Below are 17,915 nucleotides of genomic sequence, written 5' to 3' on the forward strand. Positions count from 1 at the left end.
GACACTAGAATGTTTTAAAATTGTTTTTACTGTATTTCATATTCCAGAGAAATAAATTTCAGATGGATTAAACCCATATTCTTAAGTTTTCCTTTTAATAAAAGGTTCCCGTACATAAGCTATTTGTCAGGTGCCATGTTAAACCTTCAGAATATTGAATGAAATAAGTTTTTACCCTTTTAAATCATATACTATTGCTGGGAAAACTGTAGTTTCTTAATGAAAGATAATGTTCTAAGACCCCTGATGTGTCCTGAGACTGCAGATACTACTTAATATTATATACATATTCTGCTTTTTCCTATACATGCAAGCCTAAGGCAAAGTTTAATTTGTAAATTAAGCTTGGCAAGGGATTAAAATTAATAATTAAAATAGAATAATTATTATAATACAATATAATGAAAGTTATTTTTATAAGAGGGTTTTAATTGCTATAACTTAATAGTTAAGTAATTTTGAGGTATGGTTGACCCCGATTAACTGAAATCGTAGGGAAAAAAAAGCACAGATGAGGGGAGACTACTGTATAGTAGAACAGATAAAAAGGTCCAGGGTAATTAGAAGTCTGGTGAGAAGTCAAAATTGAAAACTTTATAAACAGCTCATAATTCCAGCACTCTGTAGACCCCCGGATGCAGAAGGATCACTGAAAAGTTGAGAGCAGTCTGATCTACACAGTGACTTCCAGGTCAGCCAGGGATACATAGCAAAATCCTGTCTTTTAAAATATAATCATGTAAATATATTTATATGGGTTTTATATTTATATTATATATTATTTATATTTCAGTACAAAAAACTAAGTTTTCATACTAGGTAGTAAATGATAGACTGTATGTAACTATAAAATACATTGATGAACAAAAATAAGTGTATGAAAACAAATTATGACCCAAATTCATAATACATAGTTTAAAGAAAAGTCTGATATATTAATTCTCTAGTTACTTAAAATTCATTTTTAAAAATTATAATGTAATAATAAAAGCAAAAATTCTATATCAAAAAAGCAAGTAAGCAATGGATGTCTTTCGAAAAAAAATTCTAGTGGAGACTAAATGATAATAAAGGAATTTTCTCTATTCATATCTGAGAGGAAATATTCATAGGTAGTGTGAGCCACAAGAATCAATGTTCTAAAAAATGGGAACTTGCCAAGAATTTGCCTTATGATGGGAGAGTAGTGTGGCTGAAGCAGAGGAGTAATAGGAGAGCATCGTCAAGGAGGATGCAGGTGATGGGGGTGGTGAGACATGAATTGCACGGTCTTTAAATGATTCCAGTGCTTTTAAACCTTTAAAAGATTTTTAACATTGTGTTTTCTTTAATCCAATGGATTCCAGATATTGTTTCAATATATAATCTGATGTGTGTGCTGTGCTGCCACACATTTCAATTCAGACATGCCACTTTAAAGAACAATTGAGGGTGATTCTCAGCATTAATCTTGGGCTTACATAGGCACACACAGACACACATGTCCGATATATGCCCACACACGTGAAAAATGGGAGAAAATTAAAAAAAAATCCTAGCCACCTTGCAAGAGTTCAGAGGCTATATAGCTGTGAGAGAAATAGAGAACATTAGAATTGACTTCAAGTTGGGGCCCATTCTGCTCCATCAGCAACCTAGAACTGAGGTACAGAAGTACACATGAAAGCCTAAGGCAGTATCAAGTGTTAACTGTGATAACAGTGCACATGAAAGCGACATTTTCATTGTTAGCAAGGTTGTGAGAAATGTGTATTCTTACACACTTTTCATAGAGATGTAGTTTTATGAACAATTTCTGGTGGACAAGTTTGTAGTCTATTAAATATTTAAATACTCATGTCCTTTCATTCAGCAATCTTTTTCTAGGGACCCAATCTATAGAAACAATTACACATCGTGTAGCCACCAAACTGACAAAAATAGTCATATAAATGGGCAAAATCTAAGCAAAAGATGTCTCTTGCACCATTGTTTATTGTAGTGAAAAATGAAAATGATTTATTCTATTATTCTCTATTGGTACAGAAAAAATATATAGTGCACTTATACTGTGAAATATTATGTAGCCTTAAAAACAAATAGGACAAATCTGCAGATGTAATTGGACATAAAGACAAAGATAATAGAGATGCTTTTTATGCAGGAAAAATCAAATTATGGAATAACACGAGTAACATCATCAAATTTCTGTTAAAAATGATTGTGTCTCTTGAAAGGATCTTGTTTCTAGGTTTTGCTTATGTGTGTTTGTTTGTTTGTTTGTTTGAGATGAGGTCTCTGACTGTAGCCCAGGCTGGCCTTGAATTCACAAAAATCTTCCTATTTAAGCTTCCCACATGCTGGGATTAAAGGCATGAGCTCTCAGTTAAGAGTCCATCTTCCCAGATACATCTAGGTTTATGTCAAGATGACAAAAAAAAAACCAACCAGGACAACCAGTTATATGGCTAGTCTACTATGGCCATGTATGGAACATGGGAAGAAATGTATAAGCACCTGGTTGACAAACACCATACCTAAGAGGAAGAATAGACAAGGAGTTTGAGAGAGAATGGTGAGGGAGAATGGGAGGAATTGTAGAGGGGAGAAAGGGGAGTGGAAATGATGTAAATACAGTGTTCATATATTGAAAATTTCAATGACAACAAAGGAGAAAAAACAGAAAATAGCTATATCTAAACAAGCTCTCTTTCTCTATTTGACCTTCATGCGAACAGAAATGTCAATGGCTTTTGATAAAAACTTGTGGGTCTTTTGGAGACTTCATGGATTTGGAAGCCAAGGTTTAATAACAAAGGTTCAGAAGAGCTGGTGTGCACCTTCAGAGAGCCACCCTACAAAACTGTCCTCTGGTGCAGAACTTCACCTATAATTTTTCTCATTGATTAATTCTCCTGATCAGAAATTTAGGTGGAGGACACCAGCCATTGATCATCAGTAGTGCGAACAGATTGCAAATTGTTCATAAGTAGCAATGTTCCTTCTTGCCTTGGTACTAGGATTTTACAAATGGTGATGTTTTCTGGAGGACTACAGATAGAAAGGAAAAAGAAATTTGGAGTATGAGATCTCTGAGGAAATGTATTCCCCTTAACGACAGCCTAGAAACAGGACTAAGGGGCTGGGCTCAGAAAGGAAAGTAGGTATCAAGGGCATGCAATATTTATTTGCAAAAAAGTGTCTTGTGCATAATTCCTGCCAGGAAGGGGAAAATGTGTTTTTCTCTGCCACTGGTTGGTTTTCACCCCCTGTTTACCACCATTCTTTATGGCATGATACTCAGAATTAAGCTGGTTTTCAAGTAAGGTCTGTATAAGACAGAGACTGTGACTCATTGTTTTGTTTCTGTAAGAATATGAGTTATTTGGTATATTTTGAGACACACTATCTTAAGTTAGGAATTTCCTGTATAAGAATTGATCTTTCTCCCTGAAGAGGCTCACTCTCCCTAGAAGAGGTCACAGTCGCTGGATCTAGGTGAGACTCAGTTAATAATAGGAAACTATGGGGGAGCAATCTAGTATCGCCTGCCCGATACCAATTGCCTGCAAGCAAAATGTGAATTTATGCCAGGGGTATCCTAGGGAGGACTGGCATGTACATTTACAAAGTCTGAGAATGTGCTCAGACATAAAGATGAGGGAATGGAAGATTTTAAGGATCAGAAGTCCTTAAGGTTTAGCATCAGACATAGATGTGGATAGGGAAGTCTGGAAGGAGGAGTTAGGTTTTATAGAAGTGAAGGGGGTTCTGAAGAGGGAGGAATTCACTTGGCTAAAGCAAGATGGAAGTGAAATTGTTTTCTTGTAAATTAAAGTTCATAAAACATCATTTGAAACGAGTGGGTTTTTGTCTGACTAAACACTTTGTGCAATAAATCTTTTCAGCATTTACTATAACTCTAGTTCAGATTTAATGAAGACCAGATCACGAAAAGCTGCGAATCCAGATGAAGGACCCTGGATTTGCTGACAGTCCAATCAGTGGAGAGTGTTACTGAAAATGCCTTATTAGAGTTGAGACATTAGCCTGAGACTGGTACAAATTATTACACAGGATGAAGGAGAAAGAAACCCAGGAGACCATTCAGGAAGCTGCTGCTTTAGGCTAACGTCATATCTAGAACAAAATGGAAGCAGCAGGTTGGAGATGGGACGAATCTACCATTCACTTTAGAAGCAGCAGGACCAAGATATCTTATGGGAAGAACTGGAGGAGGTCCTCCAAGTACAGCTTTTTTAAAAAAAAAAAAAAAAAAAGGGTTGATTTTAAACAATGTAACCTAAGAGAATCTGTGTACAAAGAGCTGGAAGGATTTAAGTGCGTGGTTTATTATTAACACAGTAGCAAATATATCAAGGGGACACACCCCTGGGGAAAAGGGTTTCAAATAAACACAGATTTGTTCAGAGAGAAGTCAGTGCCCAATAAGCAAGTGTAAGGAGGCCTATTTGCTTGGTGATGCCCAGCTGATAAGCCAGGCTGTGACTGAAGAAGCCAATTTGAAACTCAGCCTAGTTCAGGCAGCCTTCGGACTGGCACCTGCTGCTCCAAGCAACTTTCAGCATGATGGTGTTTGCATTTTGGAAGGTCTTTCTGATCTTAAACTGCCTTGCAGGTAAGGAATGGCAACTGGAAGTCCAATTTCCTTTTAGACTAAAATCTCAGATATTTACAAAGATCTTTGTCTCCTAGACTTCAAAGAGATTGTGATGAGTAAATATGCTGTCTATTTTCAGAACTCTTGTTTAATAAATGTGTTCGGTGTTGATGGTTGGGAGGTCATTCTGCAGCCAAATTATTTTACAGACCTTGTGAAATGCTTCCCATTTTCTTTAGTTTGAGAGGTGAACAAGCAATTTTACCCAGAAAGCAAAGTTTGCACTTTAAAGATAAAATTTCTGTTTTAGTTCAGTGTTTCCCCTAAGCTCACTATGTTTGACTCATTTTGCCAGAGCAAGAAAAGCCTGAAGACGGCATGAACATATGTGTGGGGACACTAGAGAAAGACTCACTGATCGAATAGTCAAACCATAATATGGATAATATGGATGAGTTTAGGGATTTGAGCAGAACAAACACCATTTTTAGAGCCCCACACCCCAGTGTTTGTTACACTCAAGAGAGGCCCAATTGGTTTGGAAAGTCCCTTGGCTGGGGTTTTAAAACTAATGTGTATATTTTGAATCTGTTCTGATAGTAAGTTAAGTTTATGGTAGCTACAATCATATTGTTTATAAAACAAGGGTGCTCTTTTAAGTCATGTGTAATGTTAAACTATCATTAGCATGCAATTTTATAAGCATGTTTAATGGTACAAAAACATGCTAAAATAAAATGAGTGAAAAGTCAAGATACACAAACATTAATTATAATAAATTAAACAAAGTTAATATAATAATCATGGTTCTTTTTGGGTGGTGTGATTAAATGTTTCCATTTTCTTTCCCTAACTTTTTTAGGAATAGGGAAAATGTTCATTTAAATACTGTCATGTGATTAATAGAAAAAAATTTAAATATCTATTATTAAATGCTTAAACAAAGATGTTATATGGAGTCAAAAGTCGCCAGAAAGAACTATTAAATGTATCCCATGATCTATTGTGGCCATATAGTGGAAAATGTGGTAGTTACTTGATCTTAGAGTTTTGTTTCTACTTGATAGATGAGGAAAATCTCTGTCATCTTCTTCAGTTGTTAGCTACTTGAGTCAAACACTGAGTTTTATGTACCAACCCTCTGGGAGCACACCTTTAGTCAACATAATTCTTTCTGTAAAGCCGTACCCTGTTCTATATTAGACACAGGATCATAACACGTACATGAATGACTTTTATTACAAATAAATATACATTTATATAACTTTACTGATGATAAATATAATGGATATTTACTGTATTTGACAATACAGAAATTTATAAATAAAAATATAATCTTACCACTCAGATTTGGGTAAATTATTTTTTCTATGTAAGAATGTATATTATATTCAAATGGGGCCTATGCCTTGTACCTCACTTTTCCTATTATTTAAACAATGATTTTGCATAATGGTGGTATATTGATTGTAACTTTCAGTAGATGGCCCAATCAGAGTGAGCCACAACACCTGGGTATTTTCTCTTAAATCAGCTGTGTGCCTTTTTTTTGTTTTTGTTTTTGTCATTGTTTGACATTTGCTGTGTATTTATGGATATATGTTTTAGCTGGCCCAAAGCAAAATCTGATTGCACAGGAGGTGGTATGAAAATGGGGTATGATAGGATGTGATCTGCTGTAGTCACATTCCTTATGAAAGGCATACAAGGGAAGATTTAGGTAATCTATACCTGTCAATCTCAGAGATCCAAGTCCCTTGGCTGATTAGGAGCCATCAGTAGGTATTATAGCGGTAGGAAAACTAATAATACCTTATAAATGTACAATTTCGTGCTCAACCTGCATTTGTTCCATAAAAAGGCTATTTTTGTATCAAGCATGATACATGGACCCTAGTAAAAATGTGTTGAAAGAATAATTCATCACCCCCAAACCCAGACATCTGGAAATGATTTTCATACTCATATTTAAAATCAAATTTCTGTGCAGCTAATCAGGAAGATGTTATCTTAATCAAAATATTCTCATTGATGTCTGAGGTCTTAATTTCCATTTCAGAAAAATGAATTTTCGTTAAAACTTTGTGGTGCAAAAACTAAAGTATGGTTTTAGCGCCTGGTGATATGTATTTGTCACCTGTTGGAAAGATATATTACTCTTGTTTTCAGTTAATGGAGGTATGCATTTGAGAGAAGGAAATGTCTTTTCACGTTGGTTTTGAAGTCAAACACAAAAACTGTAGGATCATTTGGTTATATCATTTTGTAACTAAAATATGGAGCATCTTTACATGCAAGTGGATAGAGATGAAATTACTTGAAATGCACCTAGGAAATTGAGCCAGTTGAGCAGTATTTCTGCCATAGCATGGTAGTAGTCCAGTAATCCTCCAAATGAGCAAAGACCTTGCCCACATAATAGGCATTAAATGAATGAATAATCATCACCAAAATAGGGCACATTGAAAACCTTTAGAATGTTGATTCATTTAAACTTAAGCAGTCATGTACATTTCAACCATATACTCAGTTTTGCCTTGTTCATTAATTCTGTCAAGTCAATGAGGAAAATTGTGAGCTAGGATTTTCATAAAGTGTGTTTTAGTCTTTAGCTTGTTATTTATTTATTATTCAGTTAATGTGGATTTTTTTATTTTCTCAGTTTTAAATATTATTTTTATTATAAAATTATTTCATATATGCATATATATATATAAATAATATCTGGGAAGCCTTCACTTCTCTGAGAAAAAGGGGAGAAGAGAGTGAGAGGAGGAAAGGTGGGACAGAGGGACTGAAAGGAGAGGAAGGAGAGGAGGTTGCCATCAGGATGTAGAGTGGGTGAATATATTAATAAGAAAACAAGTAAATAAAAATATATGAATTAATCCAGGGGAAGAAAAAATTTTCTCCTGATGTTTGTAGAACTGCTTACTGGTTAGTGCCTCATTTGCCCTGTTCATTATGCACATATTATCCTCTTCATAGCGGGCAAAATGTTAAAATATTCATTTAATCCTTACAAAAATCATAAGAAACTATTCAAAGATGAAGAACTGCATCTCAGGAGTTTAAATGACTGTGAAGGTCATAGTGAAAGTTGAGTTTACTTGAGTACTACTAGATCAGTATGCCTTAAATTAAATGGACGTACCACACACATATATGTATATATGCATATATCTCACAGTGATAAAGTGTTTCTTTTCCCATGATATCAAAATGATTTTGACTCTGTTATTATGATTGTTGTTATTAGAATTATCTGCTCCACTTAGCTGGTGTCACTCCACTCAACTAATCCTATTTTATGGCTATTGAAGACTCTTGCTGTCTTAGTTAGGATTTTACTGTTGTGAACAGACACCATGACCAGGGCAACTGTTATAAGGACAACATTTAACTGGGCTGGCTTACAGGTTCAGAGGTTCAGTCTGTTATCATCAAGGCCAGACAGTGGCAGCTAGGAGAAGCCTGGCTTCCAAGCAGCTAGGAGGAGGGTTTTAAAGCCCATACCCACAATGACACACTTCCTCTACCAAGGCCACACCTCCAAATAGTGTCACTCCCTGGACCAAGCATATTCAAACCACCACACTTGCTATACTTTATTATATGCTTCTTAGTATGCTATTGATGTTATGGAGTAAGCAACATGTGCACACTTCCTCTAAACTATGTGCCATGTTCTATAGATTAGTATGATGCTTTTAAAAATAGACAAAATATTAATGTTTAGTGTTTCACAAAGCACTGAAATATTTAATTTCAGGAAGTATTTTAAAAAGTGTTTACATTTGTTTATTTATTTATTTATTTAATGTGCATGAATATTTTATCTACATGAATATATGTGAACCATGTATGTGACTAGTGCCTACAGAGGTCAGAAGAGGGCATTAGATCCTCTAGAATAATAGGAATGGCTTTGTGAGTCAGCATATGGGTAGTGGAAAGGATGCTAGCGTCCTCTTCAAGAATGACAAATGCACTAAATCACTGAGCTATCATTCCAGCCCCCAAGAAGGAAGTATGTTAAGGATATTTATAGTTCCCTATTAAAATATAAGAAAAATACTATTTTTAAATACTCATCAAAAGTGTCAGTATAGGTACCTGGGTTTTTAGATTCTTGTTTCTCAGTGATTTATTTTTCTGTCATCAGATTTCTTTGGAATATCCTTGAATATTCCTTTCCGTTTATCTCAGTGTCATTGAAAAGCAGTTTCCGTGATGAGATCATTTATACATTGAGTTGTCTCTCTGTGGTCTTCTGGGACCTATGCCTTTTAACTTCTGTACACATCTCTTCTCACCCTTGAAGAGCTAGTTTTTACAAACAAGACTATTTATTAGCCTTTGATTTTTCATTTAGGAGTTCAAACTTTTCACTATGTGATGATGTAATACATTTGTAAGTGCTCCTTGGTCTGAGCAGAGTTTCTTCCCATGACCTCATTCCCAATCATAACTCCTTAAATTTTCCAGCAGAGAGTAATTTTCAGGTGTGAAGGAATAAGACAAAGTCTCTGCTTGATGCTGTTGTTTGTACCTGAAATACTCCGTGTTTTTCTTATCTTTAAAAAAAAAAAAAAAGAAAGAAAGATCCAACTCCACTTAAAGGAAAAGAAAATAAAGGTGTTTCTGTCTCAGACACATGGATTGTGTCTGTTGTGTGAATGAGTTTTATATTATCTGGGAAAACTAAGTCATCTTTATTATTATGCTCTCTTTTCTCATTTAATTCTTAACAAACTCAGCATTTTCATGACCTGTCAAATCCACTTCTACTAAATCATTTTCTGTGCTACATTCAGGCAGGCATCCTGCTGGTTTCATTGATTTCTTTAGAGCAGAGAAACCATACAACTGCCTAAGATTCACTTAATTACAGGGATGTCTGGAACAACCAAACATTCTATATATCCAAAAGGTTAAAGCTTAAAACCAGTGTGTAAATGGTGTTCCTTGATAAAGTTTGGATGGATGCAAGCCAACCTGAATGAACTCAAATTGTCCCAGCACAGTTTTAGAGGCTTAGCCTATTTTCATCATGGCAGCATCAGCCAGTCATGACACTGGAGCAATAGCTGAGAGCTTTACATCTTGATCCACAGGCAGCAGGCAGAAAGATACTGGGCCTAGCATGGGCTAAGGTTTATATAATGAAGTTTATTTGAAAAATTAAAAACTAGTACCAAGTTCCATAGCTTGAAGCTGTGATGTTTGTTGTTACTGTATTAAGGGTAACTGATGCCTGAAAACTAGCTTTTTGTCAAAGTTTGAGAATTGGTTATGATTCTGAATATTGGCAATCTGGCCAATAAAAAAACGCTCTGGAAGTTTTGCCTTACTATTGTGAGAAAATGTGTAGTATCCTTTAAAATGTCTTAGTTTATAGTTTGAAAATACTGTCTGAATACTGATATGTATTTTTGAGCTTTTACAGATCTCAAATTATTATAGATATATGTGTCTTCCAATATTAAAAAACATCAGGGAATGTTTAAATCAGATTTGTATTCCCCATGTCATTGAGTTTCATCCACTACCACACTGATCTGTGAGAGATGGCAGGTAGAGATTGGAACTTCTAGTTCAATATTGTCTCTCCAGTATTTAGCACAAATTGATGTTCAGCAGATTCAAAGTTCCAATTAGACAAGAGGAGTATTTTTAAGACCTATTGCATAATAAAGTGACGATAGTTAGTATATTATATATTTTTTTGGGATAAAAGTGTTTTGAGATTATAATTTCATTACATTTCTCCCTTTCCTCTTCTCCCTCCAAACCCTTCCATATTCTCCTTCAAATTCACAGTCCCTCGGTTTGTTTGTTTGTTTGTATGTTTTTTGCCTTTTTATTAGATATTTTCTTTATATACATTTCAAATGCTATCCCGAAAGTTCCCTATACTCTCCCCTGCCCTGCTCCCCTATCCACTATCTCCTACTTCTTGGCTCTGGCATTCCCCTGTACTGGGGCATATAAAATTTGCAATACCAAGAGGTCTCTCTTCCCAATGATGGCCGACTAGGCCATCTTCTGCTACATATGCAGCTAGAGACATGAGCTCTGGGGGTACTGGTTAGTTCATAATGTTGTTCCACCTATAGGGTTGCAGACCCCTTCAGCTCCTTGGGTACTTTCTCTAGCTCCTCCAGTGGGGGCCCAGTGTTCCATACTGTGTATTTGAAAATGGCTAAGAGAATATGTTTCTTTTAAATTTATTCTTCTCTCACACAATACACCTCAACCACAGACTCTCCTTCCTCTCCCTCCCCCTTCCCCCCACACACCTGCCACCTTTCCTTTCTCCAAGATTCACTACTCCTCCTTTTCCCTTTAGGAAAGAGCAGGCATCTAAGGGATATCAACCAAATACAGCATAACAAGATGCAATAAGACTAGACACAGACCCTCATATCAAGGCTAGATAAGGCAACCAGTAGGAGGGGAAAAGTCCTACAAGCAGTCAAGAGTCAACCCCTCCTCCACGAATACACATGCACTGTTGGGAGTCTAACAGAAAATCCAAGCTAAAGGAAACAATGGCATGTATGCAGAGGGCCTGGCATAGATCCATGCAAGCTCTGTGGTTGCCACCTCTAAATGTCTTCATTACCAAAATATGATAAATGCATTAAATGATGGATATATCAATTGATAATATAATTATTCTGTAATATATCTGAATACCAAACAAACCACATATGCATACCACATGTACAAATATTTTTCAGTTAATTTTAAATTAAGAAACAAAGAAGTCAAATAAAAGTCAGACATTGCAGTCATCTATTTCTCTGAAGACTTTCTCTAATCAGAGCTTTGTTCATGCAAGGCAAGTACTCTACTCCCAAGCCATATTTCCAGTCCTGAAGACTGTTTGAATGTATAACTTCACCCTCAATTTCCTTTCTGCTACTTTGAATTATTTTTAAGTAAAATTAGATTATTTGTCTTCCCAAGAAACCCAAATGGAAATTATAGAACTAACAAAATACAGTAATAAAAAGAAGAAACATGCTGATACACTCAGTAGTTCAGCAGAGATGACAGAAAATAGAATCTGTATCTAGTGAAGCTATATCTCAAGAATTAAGGGAAAATTATGAGATTCTCAGTCTAAGGGGGTGGAATATCTTTACTTAGCAGGCCTACCCTTGAAAAACACTTAAAGGAATTACTTCTGAAATACAGAAGATGATGAAAGGAAGGATTTTGAAGAATTAGGAAGAATAAAAGGACAAAAGGAAGGGCAGAAATACTTGCACATACAGGCAATTGCTTTAACTCGTGAGTTCTGTGCATCATAAGTGATGATTGAACAAAACATTATACCATTATCTTATACTCGAGACGGTGACATTTAAATGTGGAGAAGGCAAGTGGACCCAAATGGAAGTGAAATTTACACAAACCACTGGACCTAGTAAAATATTGACACCAGTATTGACAGTGGTTTGATTTCTCTTTTATTTACCAGTGCTGGCTATCGAGCCCAGAATCTTGTATATTTTAGATGTATCATGGTACTTTGAATTATATCTTCTTATGTAGAGTACACAACCCAATAACAGCATAGTGCCTGTTTCTTCCCCAAGCACCTGTGGAGCATTGACTAAAAGAGACCAAATATTCAGCTGTAAAACCTAAATGTAAAATAAGTGAAATAGTGCAAAGCAACCAAATTGTGAGCTAGTAATGAGGGGAGGAGTCTGTAGCTCAGAGGTACAGTGCCTATTCTGCATGCACAAGCTGTTTTCCATCTTCAACACTACAAATGGGTACTGAGGTCCCTCAAAAAAGTTTTCTCCATGTGAAATACTTCTACCAACATTTACTGTGTTAAAAGTTAAAACTTAAAAAAATGAGAAAAAATACACAACACATATTCCTCTGGTCACCAGATTGATGGCATTATTACCTGTGATATAGATTTTGGTTCACTCCACTACATACTCATAAAAGGATGAAAGTCTATAAGTAATCTGGCATCTTTGTACTACTGTGGATATAATTTAGATCTTTCACTACTCTGCCCCCAATACCCCCTCCCCCACAGTGGTCTAGGGATAGAACAACCAGCTTATCCAGGTTTGCCTAGAATTTTCCTAGTTTTGGCCTTGGCTCTGACGTCTCCAGTTTTTTAATTAAATGCTCTATATTCAAGGAACACTTCTGATCATGGGAAATCTGGGTTGGTTGTTCTCCATACCCAGACCTTTTAGTTTCCCTGGGTAAGACTGTAAGACACTGTATATAATATGACTTTTATAGGAATTACCAGCCCAGTGCTATTAACTCACCATCACCTATGGTTTGACCATCTTCATGCCAATAACTTGTTGATAGAAACCCTCTTTCCCATGCCTGTTGTCTGCTCAGATCTCCTGCATGTTTCACTCTACTCTCTACCTATCATAGAGTCGCTACACAAGATGTGTGTATTTGTGATGAAAATGCCATCAGAATGTGAGTATGTACTACTAATTATGTGATGATTATAATTTCAGGTCAGGTCAGTATGGTGCAAGTGACCATCCCAGACACTTTCGTGAATGTGACTGTTGGATCTAATGTTACTCTTCTCTGCCTCTATACCACCACCGAGAAGTCCCTGGAAAAGCTTTCAATTCAATGGTCTTTCTTCCACAATAAGGAAATGGAGGAGCCAATATCTGTAAGGATTCTCTAATTAAATTATTCTCCCTTAGTAGTTCTCACTGGAAACTAACTGTTGGCATAGAGTGTGAAGGAACAGTGAAGTATGAAGGAGCTACTGAGAACAATGACAAAATTGGAGACACGGAGTTTTTAGGTAGCTGTTCAGTGAAGACAGTCGCGTGACTATGTACATCAGTTATCTCAATTTTGTATAGTCAGCATCATGTGTGTCAGGTATTCCAGAATAGCCACAGGCCTTCTTATAGGTGAAATAAGCAGGAGCTCTTAAAGGGCATTCTACAAATATCTCATTATTTTCAGAAGATCCCAGTTCACATGTAAATCATAACGGATCTGAAGAGCTCTGCCAAATCTAGTAACTGGGATCTGCCGGGCAAGGGATTTGGCACCTTGTTCCTGATTGAGTCTGACACTTTGAAATCCCCCAGATTGATGGAGAAGGACCATGGTAGTAATGAAACCCATGTAATTGAGGGCAGCATGAAGTTAAAAGATAAAGGATGGAAGGGATGGACAAAAGGTTCGGAAGAAGTTGCCAACAGAGGGTTAGGTGAGCACCTATGTGAAAGGATGATTCCATAGGCAAACTGCCCAGCACCAGATTTTCTTCATTTGGCCTTGAGAGTAATTCCTATTGAAAATTGCCCCAAGAGCTAAAATTGTATTACATAAAGTTGTGTATATATCTGTGCACACGTGTATGCAAACTCATAGACCATTCATACCTCCATACATCCCTTGAAGGAAAAGGTCCACAGTTAACAGTTTTTTTCAGAATAACTCATGGTCCAAAATAATGAAGAGACCAACAATGGTGGTTTGGAATAGCCAGCTGCACTTGAGTTGGGCTTTGCCAAAAAGGGGAGGTTGGTGTAGTAGTAGAGAGATAAGGGAGTGAAGCCTAGAAGCAAAAGTGGAGGAGAAGGAAGCCATGAGCTCAGAGGAGCAATTTCTTGGCCAGCTATGATTCAACTCCTACTGACTCTTTGTAGGTAATAAATTTCTCTACATGAGATTGTGAACATTTCCTTATCAGAAAACATCACCCACTGGGAGATTCTGTCAGTGCTACACTGTATTCAGAATTAAACAGTTTTGTTTAATATTGGTTATGGTAGACAATATGGGAATCACTCCATGCCTCTCTTCAAAATACAGTTGGATGAAAGTATTCATGGGAAACGATCTGACATAAGGCATATGAAAACACTTGAAAAAATGTAAGTTGCTCCCATTTTTATCCCATGCAAACAGCAGCAGCAGGAGGAGGACTATCAGAAGAAAATAACAACCAATTTCTGTCACCCAAAATATCTGGACATGTTTATGTCAACTAAGAAATAATTTCTTTTCCCCACAGGTTGTTTTCATTAAGATAATCACGTGATCTCTTCTTTTTAAAATTTGATTTCTTAGGAGTCTTTTCATACACATTATTCATACACTTGAAGTCCTGCTCAGTTTTTCAAGTGGTGGCTGATTTGAGAGAGGCTTCAGCATCTTTTGGGATGTCTTATGCTCAGTACTCAATTCAAGATGTCCTCCACTTCCTGGAGACCAGGCCAAGTGAATCTGAGCTCAAGAGTGCCAATTCCCCACTTTGCATCCTCAGATTCTGGCATCAATAGAGCCACCTCTTAATTGAACTCTAGCCACTTAAAAGCTAGGGGAGAACTATGACTAGCAGTGAACTTTTCTCAGGAAGAGACTGCAAGGGGGAAACGCTTTAGGCAATTATAGTGAGTGTGGCTGGAGCTCAGGACTTCTCTTAGATGAATTTTAAAAACCCTCTCTTTACAAGTGTTTGATGAATTGATTCTTTCCTTGCCAAATCAAATGAGGTCTGTTCTCCTGAGCTGCTAGATCAAAAGAAAAATGCTTGAAACCTGCGCAGTGCCCATGCTGAGGAAGAACAGGCCTCCTGGAGGAGGAGGAGGAGGATGAAAAACACTTGCCAAAACACAGTTCCTTGTCTTGTTTTCCCATCCCGTTTCAGCTTACCCACCCTTGCCATATCCCCATCACAGCCCTCTTTTAGCTTCTACTTCTAGATAACTGGATTTCCTCTCCTCCCCTTCCTTCCCTGTCCTCTTCTCATACCCATGCATACATGGGCTTTTCTTTGGGATCAGTTCAGAGTCCCAGTAGAAACCTCTGGATAGATGTCAATTCTGCCTTCCTAGTTGCTGGCTTGACTACCCTAGACAAGTCACTTGACTTTTTAGAGATCCAGTTTTTCCTCTTGTAAAACAGGGCTACTCACCTCGCTGACAGCTTTAATGAAATGATTGAATGAGATGTTTTTTTTGTGGAACACAAGGAAGAGTTCTAGTGCAAACTTTCAGTGAATATGAGCTATTATAATTAACATCACCATTCATAAGATTTATTTTGCAAAATTATCACCCATGTCCCAGCTATATTGGAGGGACTAGAGAAAACAGCCCAACAAGATACACTTACTCTAACTATATAACTCAGCCGAGACAGAGTCTAGGAATTTCCTGGTCTTGGGCCCCCAGTTGCTCTCCCTACCAGATCCCTAGGGACTGGAGGGGGAATCCAGACCCTTTTCTCTGCTACCACTCATTCCTATGAAGTCAGCTAAGACTTTGCAAACATCCTGGGTTGAGATTGTAGTTTTCAAAATAGAATTTAGCTTTTATTCATGCACCTTCTTTGCTTGAGCAATTCCAGGAATTCAAACTTCTGTAGAACACACTGTAAGTTCATCTAGTGAATGCTGGGGCGGGGATATTTTGGGAAGGTTGAGATGGCTAGGCTGGAGATATAGCTCACTTGGTATAATGCTTGCATGAAACCCCAAGTTCAGTCCCTAGCAGCGCATAAACCAGGCATGGTAGTGCATGCCTTTACTAATAAAACTCAGAAGTTGGAAGGAGGAGGATCAGAAAACCAAGGTAATTCATGGGTTTCTAACAAGTTCAAGGCCAGCCCATGATACAGGAAATCTCCTCTCAAGTCTCTCCACCCCTACTCATGTATATATAATAGAGACTACTGTTTCTAGGACATTGTGTGGTATATGGGAGTAAAGTGTTACTAGTCTGACCACTAAGTGGTTTAATTCAGCTCATAGGTTGATATGGCGATATAGCATGTAGCATTCAGCTCTCAGATGCACTCATTTCTGCTCAAACACAGCATGTCTCGCACCCCAAAACTGAGGGTATGGAGGAAAAGGCAGTCAGTCAGTGTCTAAAAATGATGCATTCAAGAGACGCTCGGGGAAGATGTAGCTGGACCTCTCAGGTAAGAAAACCCATTGGTGTACTACTAGACCCCTGCACTAATTGCAATCTAGAACACTAGACTTGCCTTAGGAGTGGGATGGAAGGGTTTCTGTATGATAGCAATAGAGATTCATGTAAGCTCTATATAACTCTGGGGAAGGTTGTATTGTTGTAGTTTGGTTTTTGAGACAGGATCTTGCTATAGAATGCAGGCTGGCCTTGAACTTAATATTCTCCTGCCTCAGCCTATAAGTACTGGGATGTGTATTGTTTGTGTTAATAAAAATGAGAGAAGTATGGGCTTGAGAGATGGCTCAACAGTTAGGAAAGCTTGTTACGAGTGCAGAATCTTGAGTTTGATTCCCAGCAATGATGTTAGATGGCTCACAATTGCCTGTAACTCAAAGCCCGTGGGATCCAATGCCCCTTTCTGGCCTCCATGGGTTCCTGCACTTGTGCACACACAACCACACATAGATATACATTCACACACATAAATACATTTGTAAAAATAAAATAAAACCTAGAGAGTTTTTTAGTTTTCTCTTCTCAATTCCATGCCTGGAATTCTTAATCCCCCTCCAAAAGACTTCAAGGCCTATAGCTGCTCTGACCAGGCTAGTGGCCAGCTTTTGTCCCATGTCTATCTTCCTCTCTTCAAAAGCATTGCATTAAAAAGCAATTGACTCTAAGGCCCAGTGTTTCCCAGGACCCAGGGCCAGATACTGTGTCTCAATGTCCTCTCTAGGGAAGTCCCTTTGGTGCATGGAAACTGCTCTTTCCATAAGCCCTCTGATCCTGAGTACATAGTGTCCATTTGGTCTTCTTTTCAGAAATGTCCTGTGTCTAAAAATATGGACAGCTTCACTCCATCACTCGGGGGATAATCTCTGAAAATGTACCTGCTACAAGGGAACTAACAAGGAAGTTTTGGGAAATCTGGTACCTTTCTGTCCATAGATGCTTCCCTTTTCTGTCTGCATTATTATTGCTAAAACTAGAGACAACACTTACCCATGGTCAAAATGCACACTGACACTGCTTAACATGGTTTTGTTAGACAACTATTTCTTACAACACATATAATAAAAAAAATCCTTCACCATCCTCATATCCACAACATGTCTCCAATTTGGACAATTCCTTCCCCAGAATTGAGTGACTTCATATGATTTTTTTTTTTGCTTCTTACATTTTTTTTAAATTTTTAATATTTTTATTACATATTTTCCTCAATTACATTTCCAATGCTATCCCAAAAGTCCCCCATAGCGCCCCCCCACTTCCCTACCCACCCATTCCCATTCTTTTGGCCCTGGCATTCCCCTATATTGGGGCATATAAAGTTTGCAAGTCCAATGGGCCTC

At 37.4% G+C, this 17,915-nt stretch overlaps 1 protein-coding gene across 2 annotated transcripts in view; it reads left to right on the plus strand.

Annotated features, from left to right (window-relative positions):
* Positions 1–4,499: 4,499 nt before the first annotated feature.
* Positions 4,500–17,915, plus strand: part of Vsig1 (V-set and immunoglobulin domain containing 1) — a 34,703-nt gene continuing 21,287 nt past the window's right edge. The window contains exons 1-3 of one of the 2 annotated variants that reach the window (XM_021153420.2): positions 4,500–4,618; positions 13,123–13,289; positions 16,460–16,567. In XM_021153420.2, the coding sequence (XP_021009079.1) occupies positions 4,567–4,618; positions 13,123–13,289; positions 16,460–16,567 (327 nt within the window). In that variant the 5' untranslated portion in view covers positions 4,500–4,566. The remainder of the gene's footprint in view (positions 4,619–13,122; positions 13,290–16,459; positions 16,568–17,915) is intronic. The other variant, XM_021153421.1, reaches the window with a different exon arrangement.

The sequence above is a fragment of the Mus caroli genome, chromosome X, assembly GCF_900094665.2.
Source record: "Mus caroli chromosome X, CAROLI_EIJ_v1.1, whole genome shotgun sequence".
Taxonomy (NCBI): domain Eukaryota; kingdom Metazoa; phylum Chordata; class Mammalia; order Rodentia; family Muridae; genus Mus; species Mus caroli.